Below are 22004 nucleotides of genomic sequence, written 5' to 3'. Positions count from 1 at the left end.
AAAACACCCCTCGCGTGTCTATGATGTGAAATTTGAAATCAAACAAAAAAACGGTAAAATTAAGATGGGGTTGATCCAATGGCCCCAATCAATATAGCCGTTAGAACTTAGAAGCTGTCTTCTTCCACTCCCTATATATTTAGACCATGGGAGCCTATCTACCTTCAAACATACACTTCAAAAAATACACTTAAAATCCTTTCAAACATATACTTAAAAAAATGGGTGGAAGTGAAATGGTGGTTCTCTCTCCTCCAAAAGTAAGTTTCTCACCTTGTGACCTGTTCGACCTTTCTCTTTAATGGCAGTTCAGTTGGACCAAATGCAAAATAAACAATTTTAATTAGGACTAATCCCTAATGTGGTAGATTATTGTTGGCACTAATCCCTAATATGTGTTTTTTCAGTGTCCGCCAATTTTGCAAGGAAGAAGGGCATTATGCCTCAACATGTACTTACATAGGTGTTCACCGCCCTAAAAGCTTGGTGTTGTGGGCTTATCGTGTGATTTTACAAGATAATGAGGTCGGGTACCCTAGAAACCAAGTTGCTTAAGTGCTCATTCGAGGGCTTGCAAGATTGTGCAAGAGATCTACTCCAACAAAGAGGTGCTTCCAAGTTGCCAATTATGCAAAGAAGAATTTCCTCTCTGCAAGAGTCATTCACTTGTGCCCACAATGTCATTTACCTCTCGGTCAACATGAATAAACATGCTTTTCTAACAAAAATAAAGCTAGTTAAACTGTATTGATAATGTTCATTTGAACTTCCATAATTTAGTCTCCATAGGTGAACTTCCATAATTTAGTCGCAAAAGTGAACTTCCATAACTTCCATAATTGATCATTCTCAAGTAAAAGTGAACTTCCATAAAGTATACAAAATAACAAAAATATGTGATGCCCATAAACAACCAACCCGCAAAGATTGCCAACTTCAACAGAGTATCTCAAACAAATAGAGTGTCTCAACTAAGCAACATGTTGGCTGCACTACTAAGGTTGGGATTGAGTAAGAGACTTCACTTAACACAATGCAAGGTGTAGATTGTCCTCGGTGTCGAGGGTGGTTGTGAATCTTCACCCAACCACCCCCAAGCCTCTACCACCTCCTCCCTCTGTACCACTTCTTGTTCCATATCTCCTAACATTTGCAAAGCCGAATCTACCAGTTCTTCCACCTCTCCTTGCTTGCCCGGGGACTTGCAGATTCTCAAATTCGCTCTTGGGCTCGAAACCCGGGTTCAGGGGACATCAATCACCGGGCTGCAAATTCACATGTTGGCCCCGCACCTCTCCTACCACCAAATCTACCCGTTCTTCCACCTCTCCTTGCTTCAGGACTTGGAGATTCTCAACTTCGGCTCGGCTTGTTTAAACCGGGGACATCAATCACCGGGGTCGCAAATTCACATGTTGGCTGCACCTCTCCTACCACCAAATCTACCCTCTCATCGACTCTTCTACCTCTCCTTGCTCTAGGGACATCATTTTGCGGTTCTAACTTCAGCCTTTAGGGACATCAATCACTAGTCTGCACATTCACATTATTATCCCCACCTCTTCTTCTACCACCACCTCTTCTTCTACCACCTCTAGTTCTTGTAGGGCTATCATGACCACCTTCACGCCCACCTACCACCTCTTCGCCCGTTCACCTTCATTGTTCTCCGCATTCCCAACTTCGGGTTCAATGCCTTCAAAATTTCATTGGCTTCATCCGCTTTTCTTGATTTCTTTGATGGTTGATCTTTCCCTAGTGGACATGTCCTCTTATTGTGCCCTGGTTCAAGACATTTCTTACACTTTCTCTTACTTGTTGCCTTCTCTTCATCATCACCTCTTATCCTCTGTTTTTTAGGTCTACCTGGATGTCTCTCGAGTGGTGGAGGTTGTACAACATCTTCTGGTTTAACCTGTCATATAACAATACATAAGAATCCCAATGGAGAATTGGAAATATGATTGATAAGACAAATCCAAAAGTACCTTGCCCCAATCCTCTTCATTGTCAAATGGAAATATATAACCACCATAAGTTGCTTTCAATGCATTCACATGATAAAATGGACTGCAATACACGCTGACATTTGAATATCTTACTAAATAGCAACTAAATAGCATTTGAATGGTCTTACTAAATAACAACTAAAAATATACCTTGCCTAACTTTCTTTTTTTTTGGCCTGAATGGTCGATCCGCAGCTATAGCATGCACACACGGAATCCCAGTCATTTGCCAAACTATACAAGCACACTCTTGTTTAACCAAATCCACAAATAAATTTTTTTCACTTTTTATGTTGATGGCACAGTATGCAGTTTGTGAGACTCCTGAAACCTTATACCTAGTGTGCTTCTTCTCAAGTCTTTCAATCACATCTCTAACAGCTGGTATCAACTCATTATCTGCCATCTCACATGCAAGCTCTCTTCTCTGATGCAACAAGCCCATAACAGCCAAGCTGTATTTGTCCACAAATTGAAGTAAGGGTCTATCCCTAATTTTTAGGATCCAACTGTTAAATGACTCACTGAAATTGTTTGTTATAGCATCACATTTTGATGTCAAATCAAAGTGTGATCTACCCCAACAGTTTAAGGATTCTCTTTCTAACCACTTCTTTGCATTTGGCTCCTCCTCCTCCAACTGATCCATAAATGTTACATGCTCAGGTACTTTGTATGCCTTTGCTGCACCCCAACTTAGACTTTGCAAGTAATCACCCTTGAATTCTGACTTGAAATTCTTATACATATGTCTAAAACAAAATCTGTGAACAATAAAGGAAACAACCTATTCTTATACATGCAATTTGTAATAGGATAACAACTATAATATGAATGTAAGTTTGGTTGTACCTGTGATTTGCAAAAGGAAAGTTGAAATCAACGGATCTATAAGCCCTTTCTGCCTATCTGATATGAATGTAAGTTTCTCTGGGTGTTTGTTCAAATGAGGTTTCAAATTCTTCAAGAAATCATTCCATGTACACTTATCTTCACCTCTGCATATATATATACCAAGAGGAAACAGCCCATTCATAGCATCTAATCCAATGGCACTCAATACACAACCCCCATACTTACCTTTCAGAAAGCATCCATCTAGACCAATTACTGGTCTACATCCCTGAACAAATCCATCAAGTGATGCCTTATAGGCCAGGAAAAAACCAATAAACTCACCATCTTGATCCCTATACCACTTTGCCAATGATCCTTCATTCCTCTTAAGTATTTGTGTTTTCAGTTCTGCTATCTTGTGGTAACTAGCTTCATAGTTACCATTGATCCTCTCAAGTACTCTAACTTTAGCCTTCCAAGCAGTATAATAAGAAATGTCAACCCCAAACTGATCCAACACTTCCAAAATTAGGTCTTTGGGTTTCATCTCGTGGATGAGATCTTAGAAACCCTTCCAACTTATCGCCTACCCATCCACATGTTGCTTGTGCATTCTTATTTTTTCCATCACCTCACAACCGTGAGTCTCCACATAGTTCCTCAACTTGAAAGTGTGTTTGTCACTCATCAAGGTCTAATACACCCTCCATCCACATTCGGGTCCTTACATTTCAAGTGGATTCTCGGGTCTTGTTATTTCTAATTTGAACATAACTAAACTTCCGATATATTGCAAGGTTCTTCATAAACTCCCTACACTCTTTAAATGTTCTCCATTCCATTTTAGGCAAGCGGCCGCTGCAATCTCACTTCGTGGTTCCATTCCCTTCTATTCTCTCCCTCGTTCTTCATCCGCATACAAATTCTTTGGTAACTTCACAAAGCACTTTTGATGTCATCATCCTCATCATTATTATCCCCATCCAAATCAGGTTGCTCATCCACCAAATCGGGTTCTTCACCTTCACCGTCCCTCGCCTATAGGGTTAGGCACAAAATCAACATCTTCCTCATCGGAAGAAGCTTCACTAACATAAGCGATTCTAGCTTAATACTAGGACCATACTCATCTCCCACTTGTATAAACATATCAACCTCATCATCCTCACTGACTCCACCCTCACAATCTTCCACTTCATTATCAACCAAGTCCTCAAATGCCACACCACTATCAATCACAATACAAATGCCCAAATTTTTAGAACATCGTCTGCGGTGAGTTGAGGTTCCACCCTACCTTCACTTCAAAATAGAGTTTTTGGCTTTCATTGGTGTTTGTAGGTGTAGGATGAAGTCTTGGTGACTTTCTTAGCTGAGTAATGGTCTGATTTGGAGCTTTTGGTGTTGTTGGAGTTGTGGAAGGAACATGGTTAAGCCTAGGTGATTTTCTGACTTCAGACACAACCACCCTTTGTTTTTTTGTTTTTGGTGTTGTTGGGACTATTGGGACTGTTGGGTTAAGGTTAAGCCTAGGTGATTTTCTCACTTCATGGTTGATTTGGTTTGTTGCTTTTGGTGTTGATAGGATTTTGGGTTGTTTGTTGGATGTTGGGGGCTTCAAGGGCTTCAAGGGCTTATTGACACTGGGCTGGGCTTGACTTGGTTGTAGGCTATTTTCAAAACTTGATGGGGTTACAAACAAATGATACCTCTTATTCTTTTCAGGTTTAATCAAATCCCACATTTTCAACATATCCTTATCATTATTGAAGTAAGTCAGATATCCCCTAACAATGAATTGACACATGACACTGGTTTGTCATCCCCAAACTGCTTATGTATCTCCTTGAGCAAATCAAGATAACACATCTCTTCACCATTTACCTCATAGTCACACCTCTCCACACCTCTATACATAGAGTAATTAACCTTCTCGGTGCAAAAGGCATCCAAAACCATCATAGTGCAACACAAACACCCTATCACCTCTCAGAGTTCCCATAATAGATACAACCACACTATTGGAACATAAAATGAAAATAAACTATATAAATCAACAATGGAATAAACTTCATAACATTTATAAACTTCATAACATTTATAATCCATAATAAACTACATTACAATCCATAATAAAACATAGGGCTAAAACATAAACATAAAGACCTTAAACATAACAAGCAAAAGCATGATGACCATTAAAGACCCTAAACATAACAAGCAAAAGCATGACATGACCCATTATACCAAACATAACACCATCACATTGAAACAAGAATAACATTACTTCCTCTTATTCTTCCTCTTATTCTTCAAAGCGATCGCATAGTTTTATACTCCTGGGACACATCAAACCCCCGCACAACCACTCTAGGTTGTGCTTGACTTCCCCCTCCAGTAGTTTGTGCTTGACTTGAACTTCCCTCACCCTTAACCTTAGCCTGAGCCTCATCCTCACCCTCTGCCTCACCCTCCCCAGCAGCATTTGGATTACTTATTGCATCAAGCCAATCCAAATACTCCAAGTCATGCTCAAATAGATCCTGATCATCATCAGAATCAAATGGAGGTAGTCCTACAGCAACCCTGTCTGCTTCTTTCTTGTCCCTATATTCAAATATGTGATCATGGACTTCTTCACGAGTTACATCATCACCATGCTCATCAACATAAGCTCTAGCAGCCCTAACCTCATCATCTGCCCAATTGTTATACCCAAATCTACAAACAGACATTAAATGGTCTGGATACTCCTCACCTCTCCTTTGTTTTGGACCCTGCCCTTGCCCTTTATACCCTTGCCCTTACTTTTTCCCATTTGATAGGTCCAGAGACAACAATCAACAAGTGAACATTGTGTTACATTTTTAAACATTGCCCAAAAGGTGCTACATTTTTAAACAATAAAATAATGTGGCAACAAACTACTATATACCTCTAATTTATCAATATAAAATATATTAAAAAATGTAACTATAGTATTCCGATTACTTAAAAAAGCCCTAATTTTTGTATTAAAAATTAGGGTTTGGGACCATTATCAGTATTTAAGAATTAGGGCTTGGGACTACAACATAATAAACAATTAGGGTTTAGATCAATTTTTAATTGATAATTAGGGTTTGGTCCAAAAAAAGACACCCAATGCATTTCTTTAAACAAACAAACATTCAAACCATGCAAAATAGTATAAACAATTGAACAAACGTAACTAAACTGAAAAAGGTTTAGTTTTTAGGGTTTTTACTTACAAACTAACTTCCTTAAGCTTGAATGCACGATAAGATCTACAAGTCCAATCTTCTCCAAAGCTACCACATTTATTCCTAGCGTTTGAAAATGTGTTAAGTTGGTTCTTAGTGTTTGAAAACAGGTTGTCTGAAATAGGTTTGCTACCCTCGCACACAAACAGGTTGTCTGAAAGAATGATGTAAGTGAAAGAAGTGAGTGTTTGTCTGAAAGAAGTGAGTGTTTTTGGGCGGTTAATTAGTGTTTTTCCCGCTAATAGTGAGAGATTAGGACGCGTGTCACAAATAAACGGTTAGGATAAAACGTTATGGTGGCTGTTGATTTGAAAATAACTTTGATCTTAGCCGTTTATTTCAATCACGTGCAATACACGTGGAAGGGTAAATGTGCCATTTTAGAAAATATGGATGGATCACCGTCAATATTGGCCCAATAGCTAATAAACGAACAATTGGTGACCAACTGCATATTACCCATTTATAATGTGGCCCAAAAGCTAAATACCCCTAAATAATTTGGCTCTGAAGGCTGAATATAAATCATTCGGACAATTTTACTCATGCTATCTATTTTAAACACTAATTTGATTTCTTGTAAAACAAAATATATATTATATTTGAGGAGGAAAGATGGATTATCGAAGAAAAGAAATGATATATAAATTTATTTAAAATATGTTTTCACAAATATATTTTAACGGTTTATTTTCATATTTTGTTTACTTTCAGAAAATATATATGTAATTCTATTTTTAACAAAGTGGATATCATTCACCCAAAAAAATGAAAAAACCCATGACGCCAACATCAAATTTTGAAGTCATAAAGGTCAAGGTAAGAAAGTAGATGGGTTCTTGAAATTGGATTCTTAAGAAAGGGCAAGAAGGGACTTTTTCGTTTTAAGTATTAGAATTCAGCATTCAGAGGAAACTTTGGTGCTCAATGCTGAAATTACGACTTGATGCTTAAACTACTTAAAAAAAAACAAACAAGTTTTGAGCCTTTGAATGCTTAAAACTTATGTTTAAGAGACTCTGAATGCTGAATTCAAAAAAAAACAAACAATCCCTTAGTTGGAAGTTGGGAGATGGAACTTGGAACTAAGGACCAAAATATCGATATCGGTGAATATATCGGCGTATCTAAAAACTGATATATATCGGATATATCATATATATCTATTTTTTTTTGTGACCAGTCCAAACTATCGGAAATATCGAAAATATAATATCGGAAACATCGGAAATATATTGGAAATATCGGATTTATATTAAAAAATGGTCAAAAAGTCAAACGATATATATCATAAATATCGATTATATCGGCGATATAAAGTTTTATATCGTAAATTCTGATATATATCGGAAAAAAGAATTCAATACTCGGTGGATATATATTGATATATTAAAAATATCAATGTCGATGTACTAAAAAAAATGATATATATCGGCGATATATAAGAGATATTTTGGTCCTTGCTTGAAACTACAAAGTGGAAGGGTACGTGAAGTCACTGCTGTTGAGAAATCAGAAATGAGAATCCAAAATCTACAAAAGTCAGATCGGACTTGAGATGGACTCGGGCTTTATGTAACTCTGTATTTAATTTAGAGTGGAATGAGAAATGGGCTCAATCTTGGGCTGAAAGGTAACAAACTTTTGATTGGGCTTTGGCTGCTTCGAAATTCAGATTACGTTTATCATCCATGGGCTTGGAATTTGTTCTGGAGTGCTAAAAATCCCCCTGCTGCCATTTAAGTTTCCCAAATTCTCTTTGTAAACAAACACACTTCAGAGAATTTCCCGATCTGGTGGGAAAATTAAAAACAGCATAATCTTAAAGGGTTGACCTACGTACTTGCATCCTTGGTTTTACAGTTTTCATTCCCATCCATGGCGAACTTCAAACATAAGAAGTTTAAGTTCTTAACTGGTATACAGTATACGGATGTTTCTTTGTTTATTTTTGCAAATATGAAAATAGATATAGATATGCTGATAATCATTGGACATCTAACAACTATTCAGTCTTGACTAAATGTAATAACATATGAGCAGTTAGGACATCACCAGACAAGATTCACATTTTTAGTTTCACGAGCGTCTTTTGCACATCGTTACTCATCAATCCAGAAATAATGAGGCTTCTGCCAAAGGAACTGCACCCAGCTCGCTCACTTCGCTCTCAAACGCTCTCAATGCCATATCGGCATCATCCACTGCTCTCTGAGCAATACTCATTTGATTCTGTGCGGCATCCTTAGCTGCCATAATTCCATCACGTTTTGCACTGACTGAATGCATGGAAGTGTCATGCTGAGCCTTCACCTTAGTTAGCAGACCGCGCAACCAGGCCACGTTAAATTTCACATTTTCAGCAGACACCAAAGACTGCTCCCATTTCTTCCAATAATCATCAGACACCCTACCTAACGACTGGTTCATCTCCACTATTGTCTGCAGCAACCTCTTCACCAAGTTACCCTGCACAACTGGATCTACCAAAGCTGAATCAGAAGCAATGGAACCATGTTTCTCACAGAGCTGTTTATATAGTGGAAGATACTTCTTGGACAATAGAAGGCCATCAATTTCAACCTTCTCCTTGTCAGTTGACAAAGGCAGAAGCGCTATGACAGGCATTTCAGCTTCCTCGATCATCTCTTTCTCAACCGCTTCATCTTGCTTTAAAGCACCCACTGCTTCCTCACCACCGATGGCTGGAGTATTTACTCGACCTTTCACACTTGACAAACTCACATCCTGCATGGTTACCACATGATTTTGTTATCTTCTAACATAAAAGTTTTACAGCAATGCAAGCTCTAGCAAGGTAACTTAGTTTCCACTTTGAGAGTGATATACGACAAAGAACAAAACAATGTATACATAATGGCATACTTATTCCCCCCAACTGCATTTCTCATTTAAGTAGTGAATCTAAACTTAAAAAGATTAGAAGAGCGTGGGGTGTGTCTAGTTGCCTCTTGATAAACCCGTGACTCTCTTCATCAGCTTGGGCATGGAAAGTAAAGTACGTAGAGTCCAACGATGGCATGCACATTTTCCCCCTACCAAAACAGGTGATACTGAAATTGCCATTTTCATAGTTAGGTCTACCTTTGATGCAGATGGATTGTGTAGTATATGTTTCTCCATGTAGTTTTATACCAAACTTCGTTTGCTATTGCTCTAGAGTTTGCAGCCCAGAGCAAAAAAAAAGCCTTATAGGAAGAATATGAATGTCTACCAGCGTAAGGAGACAAGTCAAAAACAACTTTGAAATCCAGCAAAGAGCCCATACAATTTATTCTTCAAACACATCTTAGCATATAACATAAAGGCACGCATGGAAGATACGATGTTACTAAAAAAAATTATTATGGGAAAAAACCAACACGAGCAAGGGAATTATACTAGGACGAAAAAAAAATAAAAAAAAGGGAGTAAAAGTACCACCATACCTCCGGCCTCAACTTAGATAACAGGGGATCTGAATCCAGTCTAGCTGATCCTGCAAGCCAGTGATTGTGTCAAAACAACTTACAAGTTATTAAAAAAACTGCTGAGTAATACAGGTCAACAAGATCATCTCTAATTTTCCTAAACTATACACAGCAAGACCGTCATATTTCACTGCCAATGTATGGAAATAAATGAAACGAATACCAAAGGCTTTCTTGTATTGTACTGACTACATCCAGCACAATGAAATCTCAGCCTAGACATTTTAAAATGAGCAGGAGAAATGGAAACTAATTACATGAGTGCTTGATGCACCATCGAAAACCAAATGAGTAGGTCTCCTAATTACCACATATAAATTAAAACCCAATGCACACCTAAAAATCATTCTCTATAACAATGCCTAAATAGACATAAATTAGATAAAGAAGTTATTCATAATGCATGTTCAAATAAAGATTTAGAAGATTTAGAAGTTATTCGTAAAGCATGTTTGGGTCATATTTAAAGATTTAAAAGTTCAAATAAACACTAGCTATAAAAAAAAATACCTATATACACACTATGTTAAGTGATAAAAAAGATTAAAGTCAGTTAGAAACCTTCCATTACAATACACATTAGAGATGGGAATATCTCAACCAATTAACATACAAAGAGCATAACCATAACTATAGCAATGTTTGCAAGGGTAACAAATAATTTCACAGAGCAGTAAGTGCGAGCAAGCTGACTGTCTAACAAACTATAACGGTCATTTCGGATATTAATATGAATATGGATTCTTGGACCTGATGTTTCAATGATATGAAATTCCTTCCAGTAAATTCACCAGTTTGGCTGCATGAGAGATTTAATCAAAGTTTCTAATGAATCTTGAATTTATTGCTTTCCTTGTTTGCACTTTACTTGGAAAGCTATTTTAGTTACAAATGGCAGATGAAGAGTGGGTACTGTAATTTCTTCATAAAATGATAGAACAGGGGACAGAGAATATGTGTTGAGGCCATGCAGGAAAGATAAGGCATAAACTTCACATCAAGACTGTGCTTGTTTACCGTGTATATTTTAAACAAGACAGAGGCTGTTTAGGTAATTGATGGGTGGTTTCACTCCCTTCCACCACTAAAAATCAACCAATAATGATGCAAATTCAGTGAATTTTTTCTGCCATTTTAGAGCTGTGAAAGTTTTACTCCTATTTGCATCTTCTGGGAGTGTACTTGAAGGTAGATTGAAATACCTATTTACTACATAGCAACAGCCCTATTATAGCTAGGTAAACAGATCCCCTGTTCTGGCCAAAATTACGTGGAAATGTTTACAACCAAACAAGCACTCTTAAGTGGAATACAATCTCAGCCAACACTATACAGTAATGACTAATGAGGTATAAACTGATAAACTGGCGCTATACAACCCAAGTTCCATCCTTCTATCTTACAATGGGATATAACTATTAAATAAGATCTACAAGACATGAAAGATTAATATCTAGCACATACGAGAAGAAAAATAACATGAGAAAAGTATTAAGGCCGTGTTCGGTTCACAAAATTCTCTTTCTATTGGAAATCAAATTCTTAGGATTTCATTTACCATGAACGTATTGGGTATGGTTTTTCTTTCTAGTTGTCTAATTCAAACAAAAGAAAAGAACATTTAGATATAAACATTTCCCCGCAAATCACTGATCATATCTCGTGTAGCACTAAATAAATAAATGACTAGTAAGAAGTAATACCCCGTAGCTTGTACTTGCCACGACCAGGTGGTCGGCCCCTAGGTTTCTTCGTTGGAGAGCCATCAACAATGTCTTGAGTTGGAACAGTTTGTGATGCTGGCGATGATGCTAGTGTTGATGGACTATTTTTTCTAGTTGGTACATAACGTTTCCGGCCTGCCATCTTCTGCTCTTCTACCATGTCAATAGTACCAAGCATTTGTACTAATCAGGAACAACATACATCATAAAACATGACAATAATATAAACTTGACAATATAAAAAATTCCGGAAAATGAAAAAGATAAATTTGTACTACATTGTATAGTAGGATAGCATGATCACTAACTTCAACAAGTGAAAACTTGACAATATCAACAGATGAAAAAGAAAGTCTTTTTTTGTCGTTTTTATAACAAAAGCCAGTGCAAACATGCAAGAATGGTGACCCATAATAATAATGACTTACTTACAAAACAAAATTAGAAAAATGCTGAAAAAATAGATTGTTAAAAGAAGAAGATCAACTGACGGGGATCGGAAGACTGAAGAGGACCTACCAATCTTGTTCTCTGATTCTCTTTCTTAATCCCTAATAAATGCTTCAACTTTTTTTTTTTTTTTTTTTTAGAGTAATGAGTGTTTCTTTCTACTTAACAGAAGATTTATGTAGTTCAACTTTTTGTGTTCCCGAGATTTTTGGTCGTCTTTTTGACGTTTTTGCGGTTGCTCTCATGCAGCAACCAAAGTCCTACATTTTGTTCATATCGCATCAAGACTTACTTCGGCACCACGGAAGTTAGTATTTCGTGATCCGAAGTGCCGTTGCTGCTAATGGGATTTCCACGATTACAAATTTCATCGGACCTATGCCACTGACAAAAGATGTTGATAATCCTGGGAGCATATGGTTCAACTACAATCTAATCAACTAAACCTGGGATACAACATCATAAACAGTACACCTTAAATAAGTCCTAACTAAAGTTCTGGTTGCTAAAAAGTACAGCAGCTAATACTGCTACATATCACTCGAGAAATAATGAAGCATCTGCCAAAGGCTCTCCCACCAGCTCGCTGGCTTTCCTCTCCAACACTCTCAATGCATCATCAGCGTCGTTCAGTGCTGTCTGAGCTATATTCAGTTGATTCTGTGCTGCATCTTTAATTGCCATAGCTGCATCCTTAGCTGCCTTAGCTGCATCAAGTTCTGCATCGACTGATTTCACGGACATTTCATGTTGGGCCTTCACAATAGTCAGCACATTGCGCAACCAGGCCACATTGAAATTCACATTTTCAGCAGACATTAAAGACTGCTCCCATTTCCTCCAACAACAATCAGAGACCCTACCTACTGACTGGTTCATCTCCACTATTGTCTGCAGCAACCTCTTCACTGTATCGCCCTGCAAAACTGGATCTACTAAAGCTGAATCAGAAGCCAACAAACCATGTTTCTCACGAACCTGGTTATATAGTGGCAGATACTCCTTGGACAATAAAAAACCATCAATCTCAACCTTCTCCTTGTCAGTTGACAAAGGCAGAAGTGCTCTGAAAAGTCCTTCTTTCTCCTCAATCACATGCTTCTCAGCAATCACCCAAGCATCAACAGCTTCAGTTGGCAATCCAATATTATCACCTACCTCCAGCAAAGGCATTTTATGCCCTGCTTTGTCTCTAACAACTGTTATTAGCTCTCCACTAGCTATTCCTGCATCATTCCCACTCTCGTCTCCCTTATTAGCACCCATATCTTGCTCACCACCAACGGCTGGAGTATTTGTTTGACCTTTGAAGGCTAACAAACTCACATCCTGCATAAATACCACGTATACAACAAAGTAATGAGTTTGATACCTATGTAGTTCTACAACTGCAAGCTCTAACGAGGTATATTAGTTTCTACTATGAGATTAAATAAAAGATGGAGAACTGAACAATGTGAGTGCAATTTCATACTCATATAAGCAGTGAATATGAGCTTAAAGAAAATACAAATGTTTTTGTGTCTATTTACCCCTTGTTAGACTCTTAGACCTGCGTGCCTGTTGATATAATTTGTGTGCCTCTACATCAGCGTAAAGTTCTTGTTAACTAACAGAGCAGTAGATCCTGAGAGGACACTACTTCAAGTCTCGGTCAAGTGCTAGGGCTGAAGGAAGTGTTGGCATGTGTATTTCTCCCATGGCTAAACCGACTGTGACCTTGATAAAAATCAATTATCATTGTGACTCATCAGCTTGGGCCATGGGAATACAGTGCTTTTAAAATAAAGCATCTAAGCAAGAAACCACTACAGTTAATATTAGTGCTAGTCGTCAACTATATCTCAACGTTTATCCTTTGTATATGAGTGAAATTCCGGCATGCACTTTCTATTGGTCACCCTCCCCCTACCTAAACAGGCGATTCTGCAATTAGCAGTTTCATCAGTTAAAAGGTTTACCTTACATGAAAGAATTCAGTAAATGTTTCTCCATGTTGGTTTGAGGTTTAAGAAACTTCATCATTGAGAGTATTCTTTGCATCCACAATATTGAGAATGAAACCGGCCACAAAGTGGTTTGGAGATGTTGTGGATCAGCCCAGAACAAAAAAAAAGGGCCTTATATAAAAAAAAATAGAAATGTCTAGGTAGTCCAGTATGTTATTTGGTCGACATACCGCATTGCAAGCACAAGTTCATGTTCTAGAAAAGACTTTGAAGATTCAACACAATTTATCCCTCAAACACACTTTTTCATAAAAATATAATAAAGGCAACGATGGAAGTATTGCCTATAGAACAAACTTACTGAAGAATCATTCAGGATAATATCATAATAAACCAAATAACCAGCAAAAGCAAGGGAATATGCAAGGGCAGACAATGAAAAGAGATAAAAGCACCACCTTCGACTTTACCTGTGATAATACGAGGTTGGAATGCAATCCCGGTGATCCTGCAAGCCATTAATAAGAAGTTTGTAAAACATAATAAAACAACTTGTAACACGCGGCAAAGAGATAACACAGGCAGGATAAGTAATATAGGCCAACAGTTTGAACTGTTTCCATTTCTAGTTATACAGAACAGTAGCAGGTATAATATCTTAACCATTTAATACTCCAACAGCATAACCATACCAAAACTCCAAAAGTAACATTTGCAATCGCAGTGCGATCTAGATGTACGGGTCCACCGTGTTTGGCTGCATCTCAAAATTTCAACTAAAATTTCCAATGGATCTTTATTTATTAGATTTCTAAGTCTGCACTTGGCACATCATTTGGAAATCTAATTTCATCATATAACATATATCGAGTAGCAAGATGATAAATAACCTAAACAGAAGAATAAAATGAATAGTAGTAAGAAGTGATATACCGAGAGCAGCCAATCGCTGTTTCTTGCCAGTACCAGGTGGTCGGCCCCTAGACTTCTTCAGTGATGGAAATGCACAAGTTGGGGTCAATGGACTGTGCTTCCTTGGCCGTCCGCGTTTCAGGCTCGTTGTCTTCGGCTCTTCTACTATGTTCATCGTGCTCATATTACTAAGCCCTTGTACTACTTGTCGTGATTCACCCTGAACATCAATCAATGTAAAAATATTACAACATCTTACTCACAAAGCTTGAAAACTTTAATTTGAAATGTACGGATCAAAGAAAACTTTTATTGGCTTAATGGTAAGTTGGTAAACCTTTTACTACCAGTTTGAATGCTGTACTTTTTACTTTCTCAAGAATCAAGACAACAATTTTGTCCTCTTGTGGGGGTTGTAGAGCTTTGACCCTTGAGACTTTTTAGTTTTAACACAATGCAACACCCTTTTAAATGGAGATAAGCCCGGTGCTTAACAACTACTTTTACACGGTGAATAGAATCATAGATACGTGTTTTCTGAAGTATTGTCAGTTGTCACTGTCAGCCGGATTACAGACTTTTAGGTCATGTACGTAATCTTGATTTACAGATAAATAAAAGTAGTTAGCTTGATCCTACAAAATTACAAAAGTTAAAGATCTCCAAAAGTTATGGGCATTTCATGCTATCAGACTACGTCACCCCTTCATGCCGCCACCAACAACAAATGGTTAAAAGATGCAACTTGATAACCTTTCCCCTTGGGATATATGATTCAAGTACTGGTTAAAAAACATTTTGAAACCTCGGGTACAACTTCATAAATATTACACCTAAAATAAATCCTAACTAAATATTAGACCAACAACAGCCACATCAGTATAACAGCCAGATCACTACTACATATCACTCGAGAAATAGTGAAGCATCGGCCAAACGTAGTCCACCCAGCTTCCTCGCTTCATCCTCTAACTTTCTCAATGCTTCTTCAGCCTCAAACATTGTTCTCTGAGCCATATCCAGATGATGCTGAGCTGCATCCGACGCAGTCTTGGCTGCATCAAGTTCAGAAGCTGCTACATCTCGCTGGTGTTTAGCCTCTTCAACATCGACTAAATGCATCAGTGAGTCATGCTGGGCTTTCACTTTGGTCAGCACAGCCCCCAACCAGGAAACATTGAACTTCACATTTTCAGCAGACGCCAAATACTGCTCCCATTTCTTCCAACGGCTATCAGAAACCCTACCTACTGACTCATTCATCTCCACTATTATCTGCAGCAACCACTTCACCATCTTACCCCGCATAGTGGGATCCACCAAAGCCAAATCAGAAGCCATCATACCATGTTTCTCTCTAAGCTGGATATATAGTGGCAGATACTTCTTGGACAAGAAAAAACCATCAATTTCAACTTTCCCCTTGTCGGTTGACAGGGGCAGAAACCCAGTGAGAGGTACCTGATTCTCCTCAATCATCTGCTTCCTTCCACCCAATTCAGAAGAAACTACTTTCTCAGCACTCCTCCCAGCATCAACAGCTTCAGCTGGATTAAGTTCTAACGGTCCTTCACAAACAATATGACCTGCATCATCTCCCTCTGACATATGTACTTCTTGCCATACCTGTTCTGTAACAACGTCTTTTAGTAGCTCCCCATTATCTCCGTCATCCTTCCCACTCTCATTTTGCTGACAACCATGCATTTCTTCTTCATTACCAACAGCAGGACTATTTGCACCATTAGGCGCAAGCGAAATCAGATCCTGAATGTCAAATCATAAGCAAGCAAGTCATGAGTTTGTTACCTCCATCGTTTGCAAGTTTTACGATAACTGCAAGCTCTAAGGAGGCATAATAATTTTCCATCATCAGAGTACTACAAGATTTAAAACTAAACAATGAGAGTACAAGTATTCTATAAGTAATGAAGTAGATAAACTGAGATAATGCCTGTCATATAAACAGTGCAAGTAGGCATGCTTCCTCTGGATATAAATTGTTGTGAAGCACTACCTTAGGGTTTCGGAGTAAAGTGCTAGTTCACATTGCATCAAACCACTAGACCCTACAAGGTTGCAAGTTCAAATGTCCTGTGCTGGCTCTAAGAATGTGTTATGGTGTGTACGCCCCCTTGTTAAACCTATAGTCCTTTTGTTACATATTTGCATGCCTCTCTTCATCAGTTTGTGCTTGTGAAGCAAAGTGCTTGTTAACAAAAAGTAAAAGAAAGTACCTATACAGATAAATCTATTGCTAGCGGACATACTTGTCGATGTAAAGGTTGCATGCTCTTTCTATCGTCATTATTCACCGTTCCCCATACATAAACTTAAACAGTCAATACAGAGATTGTAGTTTTTTGTTAGTTATATGGATTACCTCACAAGGCATGTAGGAAGATCCTATATATATATGGTGATGGATTCATTTATGGCCCAAATATTATTTGTGGTCAGGATTCTTTGCTTCTAAGATACCACAGTGAAAACCAAAAAGTGTTGGGACATACTACCAGATGGCCCAGGGGTAAAAAAAAGTGTAAGTACAATGGTCAACATACTGGATTTCAGTTATAACTTAGAAAGTCATGGATGAGAAACACGACACTTTGGAAATCCAACAAGAACCTATGCAATTGAATCTCCAAACATGTATTTTCTTTATGCCTTCCACAAGGCATGCATAGAAATGTTCTAATGACATAGTTACTATATGTCTACATCAGAATAATACAGGATTAAAAAACCAACACAGGCAAAGGAAATATGGAAGAATGGGAAAGAGAAAATAAGTAAAAACACTACCAGCGTCTTCAATTCTGATAGCAAGATGTTTGAATCAGATCCCACTGATCCTGCAAACCAGTGACGAAAAAAAATGTAATCACAACTTAAAACAAACTGTAGATGTTTGTAAACACAATTATAAAGGAGAATGTGGGAAGGATGAGTCATATAACTATACAAGTCAAGAGTCGGAAAAGAAATAGTAGATCAAAATAGAAAAGTATACCTCAAGAAAATATTTTTCAAACCTACTTTCCCTCAACTATATACAGCAAAACAATTTAAATTCAATCAAGTGGAAACAACAAATACCAAATCCATTCTTGTGGTATTTACTACATATGAGACGATAAAACCAAAGCTCTGTTTGTTACACAGTATATAGGCCGGGAGAAAACACAAATGTAAAGCTAATTAGATGGTATTGGATGGACCATGGAAAACGAACATGTAATTTAGGTTACCTCAATTACCAAATATAAGTGAAGACTCACGATTCACCAAATCAACAATGCCTTAATCACTTTGTTTATCAATGGGTCGAGCTTTAATGTCCTGATCAATTCATTTACCATAAAATAAATAGAATACAGATGAGTTTAGTGTGTATGTGCGTAAACATCAGAGCCTTTCTTTTATAAATTTGTTAAATGCCTAAAATCCAACATAAGAGAGTTACATGTCTCCCTCATCCAGGTTTATTCTTTTTTCCACCCAAATAACTACATGAGACCAATAAATCAATAATAGTTATAAATGATGCACATAGGTAGTTTGAAATATAAGTTGGACATGAATTTTTCTTAAACTAGTTTCACACATGATATATATATTTCTAATTAACAACCAAGGGTGGGGGTCTGTTTAGAACTCAACTTGGGAAAACATGATGTTTATCAAATATGTTTCACTGTGTAACTACAATCATAATACTATCTAACATAATGAGGGTAACTAGTAAAAAAACAAAAGGGTATACCAGGAGCAGGTGTTAGTTGTTTGTTTCGAAGACGAATACGTCCAGGTCTAGACTTCCTCTTTGAAGATGCCCCGCCACCGCCACCGCCACCCGAAGTAGGAGTTGAAACCCCACCATTAGTCTGACCAGCTTTGGGAGTTGCTCCAATTGCTGCCACTGGTGTCAAAGGACTATAATTACTTTCATCGGACCTATATCTCTTAGGCCGAACCCGCTTCCTTTTCGCCGTCTCTGTCTCGCCCTTATTAACTGACGAAGATGGAGATGCAGCAGCTGAAATTGGAGAAACCACCACACCACCACCACCGCTAGTTTGAACAGCTGGCAGTGCGGGTGCTGAGGAAATTACCAAAGGCTCCTCTGGACTGGATTTTGTTGTGTGACCACGGTTCAGCCTCATTTTTGTTGTTGATGGGGTTGGTTGTGTGGTTTTAAGACCAAGAACAACAACAACTCTAGTTCGAGAAAAGAATGTTTCTAGTAGCTCCTATACTGCTTTGTAGTGATTCTGACATTACACATGAGATTTTCTAAAGCCACAAACCCTGAACATTGTTCAATTTCACTTCAATTGTAACCAAGATTTTGGAAAACCCTAATAACTATAAACCCCTTTTTTGTTTTTCGTAGGATAGGAAAAAGGTGAAATCTTTACTTTCGAAAATGCGAAATAAGTTTGTTATTATTATAATTTTTACTTTTTTTATTAGGGGTTTTTACTACAGTAAAAAAATATTGCAAATTCAAGGAAGAGAGGAAAGATTTATTATTTATTAGAACAAGTGTAGAGAGGGTGGATAGAAACAGTGGATGAAAACAGTGGATGTTCTCTGGTTAAATAGCACATCTCCGTACTTTAAACTGGAAGCAAAGCTCGTTAAATTGAATATATATTTTAGACGTTTTATTTTCAAATGGATTTATTTCAGTTCCAGCATTTGAATAGTCATATTCACGTGGCCACTTTGCAATTCGCACTCATTCAAATAACCCGAATGCTCTCCCAAGTGGCGCCAGTCCCAAATCCCAACTATCCCAATTATCAAATGGTCAGGGGACTATTTTAAATTTGAGAAAACCCTTAACTATATTCTTTTGAAAAATAATTGGTGAGCTAACATAATAAATGTATAACCCCTCCCTTTAACGTGTGAGAGAGACAAAAAGTAAAATTGTTGCTTCCTCAATAGAAGCAAAATCAATTGTACTCAGTTACCAAAAAAAAAAATCAATTGTACTCGTTTCAAAATAATTTATCCCGTTTTCATTTTGTAAGTATAAAGGTTTATTTTTATTCCAGGGAATTAAAATGACGTTACATGACTTAGTTCTAATTTAGATGAATAAATGAAATGGTGTTGGAGGATGGAAATGGTTGTTCTTTATGAGTAAGAATGCCTACGTATCGAGCATTTTGGAGTGAGACTGAATCAAGTGTGTTGGAATCAAACCAATTAACGTAGTTCTGGGGTGGCTTTTATAGAGGTTGCGAGCAAGTAGTTGGTAGAAACGCGTGTAGTGGTATGGACAAATGTGCTGTTAGGATGAGCAACACATTCTCACGGGCTGCACATGTGTGGTAGCTTCAGGTATTATGTTGTTTAAGCTGGTATGGAAAGAGTGTAGTTAAAAATTTAATGGTGAGAATGTGGTTAAGGACGTGATGATGTTAATGATTTAAATGTTGCAGTGGGTAAAGGTCTGATGATAATGATAGCAATGGAGTGGCAAGTGATGATATCACAAGAGTCATTGATATTGAACTAATCTTGACGATTGAGCGAGTGTTTGTGTCTTTGGAGTCGAGTCAAGCTGTTGGAGTCGTTGTGTGTGTGAACTATGTGCTCATCACGTGCTTGAGAGATAGGATGTCCCTTACATAGCCCTCTCTCATGAATAGGCCGTTGAAAAGAGTGCGCTGACAAGAAATCCGAAAACCGGAGTCACGTGATGGGACATTTACATGGAGTAATTGTTGGAGTTTGGGAGAAGTTGTTGTTAGACTTATTGTATAGATCGAGTTTCAGCGAATATAGATAAAATGAATAATGTAATATGCATTGCGTGATTGTTGAGGGGTTAGCCCTCATTATAATAAATATACATACCGATTATGCGGTTGATTTGAGAGAAATATGAGGAAGTAGCCAACCAGCATGTATAAATGCGTTGTAGTCATTGTAAAGAGTGTATCATCTTTATCAGATTGAAGATATCGTTGAGAGTCGTGTCATATTTGAAGCATCTAAGATATTGTGGTTGAGCAATGATCTGAAGGCGCGAACTGGTAGAGAAATCGCTTTGTAGGTTAGCATACAAGTGTGTTTTTTGCCAACGAATAATTGGTCGAGGCGCTGTGAGTAAGCACTCGAGAATTAGCTAATAATTTAGGGGGGTGTCCAACCCGTACGATAGTTTGTAAGGAGTATCAAACCCATATGACAATTTTAATGTGGGGATGTCAAACTCGTTTGACAATTTAATATGGGAATGTCAAACAATTTGTTGTGATAGTTTTTAATGTGGGATGTTGAACATGTATGACAGTTTACTATGGGAATGTCAAACCATATGACAATTTACTATGGGAATGTCCCACCCCGTATGATAGTTTTAATGTGGGGATGTCGAACCCGTGTGACAATTTATTGTGGGAATGTCAAACCCGTATGACAGTTTTAATGTGGGGATGTCGAACCCATGTGTAGGACGTGGAATCACTCTTAGGCTAGCATACAAAGATGCTCTTTTGTCAGTGAACAATTGTGTTGCAATACATGGTTAGTAAAGTAGTCTTGTATTAATGATTGATGAAAATACGACAATATAGGTGAAAATATGACAAGGAAGTTAAGCATAAAACTTTTTGAGTATGGAAATATTCCAAGGTTGTAGTAAGAGTTCACCTATGGAATGTTGGAGCCAGTATAAGTCATTGTCTATGATTTTGTGGATGATATAAGACCCTTCCCATTTGGGCAAGAGTTTGGACTCATCGTCTAGTGTTCACTTGAGAACAAGATCACCAACTTGAAAACGGGTAGGTTGAAGAACCATTTGAGTGTGGGTCCCTTGAAGGTAGATGGGAAAAGATGTCATAGCAATCTATCGAGATGAGCGTACATTGTCAACGTTGCGGAAACTTTTGATGTGTTTGAAAGGCAGGTGGAGCCATCGTACATTAAGAATTCTGGTTGCTAAAAATATAGTGGTGCAATTGTTTCTTGTATTTCTTTGGTGAGGGGGGAGTTATTGAATTTTTGCAGTGTTTGGAGGCAACTTAACACACATCTTTGTTTATGAGAACCACATCTAGCACTTCTAAAACCCAAGCCAGGGTGATGTTCTTCTTCTCTTCTTATTGTTAGCCGCCCGAGAGAGTTATACCGCCTTTCGATAGTTTGTTCATGGATGTTATTGTAAACCATTGATCTTGTGTGAAAGATGTTATCGCAACCGCCAATTGAAGGGGCGATAGATTTTCTAAAAAGACAACCTAATCTGGCGCTTGTTCTAAATGCATCATACCTCTTTCTGAGTGATTGATGTGTTCATACAACTATTCTATCGGTTCGTATTTGTGGATGTTGGTAGATTGCC

General features: G+C 37.8%; 4 protein-coding genes across 6 annotated transcripts; all 4 read right to left on the bottom strand.

Annotated features, from left to right (window-relative positions):
* Positions 1-1624: 1624 nt before the first annotated feature.
* Positions 1625-3393, bottom strand: LOC147513829 (uncharacterized). Its single transcript, XM_086598966.1, has 4 exons — positions 2862-3393; positions 2160-2735; positions 1989-2041; positions 1625-1915 (listed from the first exon to the last, which is right to left on the bottom strand). Exons 1-4 carry the CDS (start codon positions 3391-3393, stop codon positions 1625-1627), a joined length of 1452 nt encoding a protein of 483 aa, XP_086455092.1.
* Positions 3394-8099: 4706 nt separating this feature from the next.
* LOC147513828 (uncharacterized) lies at positions 8100-12057 on the bottom strand. 3 transcript variants are annotated; one of them, XM_086597127.1, is made up of 4 exons: positions 11844-12057; positions 11304-11477; positions 9559-9608; positions 8100-8857 (listed from the first exon to the last, which is right to left on the bottom strand). In XM_086597127.1, the coding sequence occupies exons 2-4, from the start codon at positions 11464-11466 to the stop codon at positions 8219-8221; spliced, it is 852 nt and encodes a 283-aa protein (XP_086453253.1). In that variant the 5' UTR covers positions 11467-11477; positions 11844-12057; the 3' UTR covers positions 8100-8218. The 3 variants fall into 3 exon arrangements, with proteins under 3 accessions (XP_086453253.1, XP_086453254.1, XP_086453251.1); XM_086597128.1 differs by having other exon boundaries at positions 11762-11880; XM_086597125.1 differs by lacking the exon at positions 11844-12057 and having other exon boundaries at positions 11304-11642.
* A 96-nt stretch (positions 12058-12153) lies between these two features.
* On the bottom strand, positions 12154-14998 carry LOC147513827 (uncharacterized). Its single transcript, XM_086597124.1, has 4 exons — positions 14983-14998; positions 14657-14855; positions 14182-14231; positions 12154-13103 (listed from the first exon to the last, which is right to left on the bottom strand). The coding sequence occupies exons 2-4, from the start codon at positions 14817-14819 to the stop codon at positions 12312-12314; spliced, it is 1005 nt and encodes a 334-aa protein (XP_086453250.1). The 5' UTR covers positions 14820-14855; positions 14983-14998; the 3' UTR covers positions 12154-12311.
* A 365-nt stretch (positions 14999-15363) lies between these two features.
* On the bottom strand, positions 15364-19269 carry LOC147513826 (uncharacterized). The gene is made up of 3 exons (XM_086597123.1): positions 18405-19269; positions 17444-17493; positions 15364-16402 (listed from the first exon to the last, which is right to left on the bottom strand). Exons 1-3 carry the CDS (start codon positions 18802-18804, stop codon positions 15542-15544), a joined length of 1311 nt encoding a protein of 436 aa, XP_086453249.1. The 5' UTR covers positions 18805-19269; the 3' UTR covers positions 15364-15541.
* Between the last annotated feature and the right edge of the window lie 2735 nt (positions 19270-22004).

The sequence above is a fragment of the Coptis chinensis genome, chromosome 3, assembly GCF_015680905.1.
Source record: "Coptis chinensis isolate HL-2020 chromosome 3, ASM1568090v1, whole genome shotgun sequence".
Classification (NCBI taxonomy): domain Eukaryota; kingdom Viridiplantae; phylum Streptophyta; class Magnoliopsida; order Ranunculales; family Ranunculaceae; genus Coptis; species Coptis chinensis.
The sequence above is the reverse complement of the archived record's forward strand: the minus strand, read 5'-3'. Positions and strand labels throughout refer to the sequence as shown.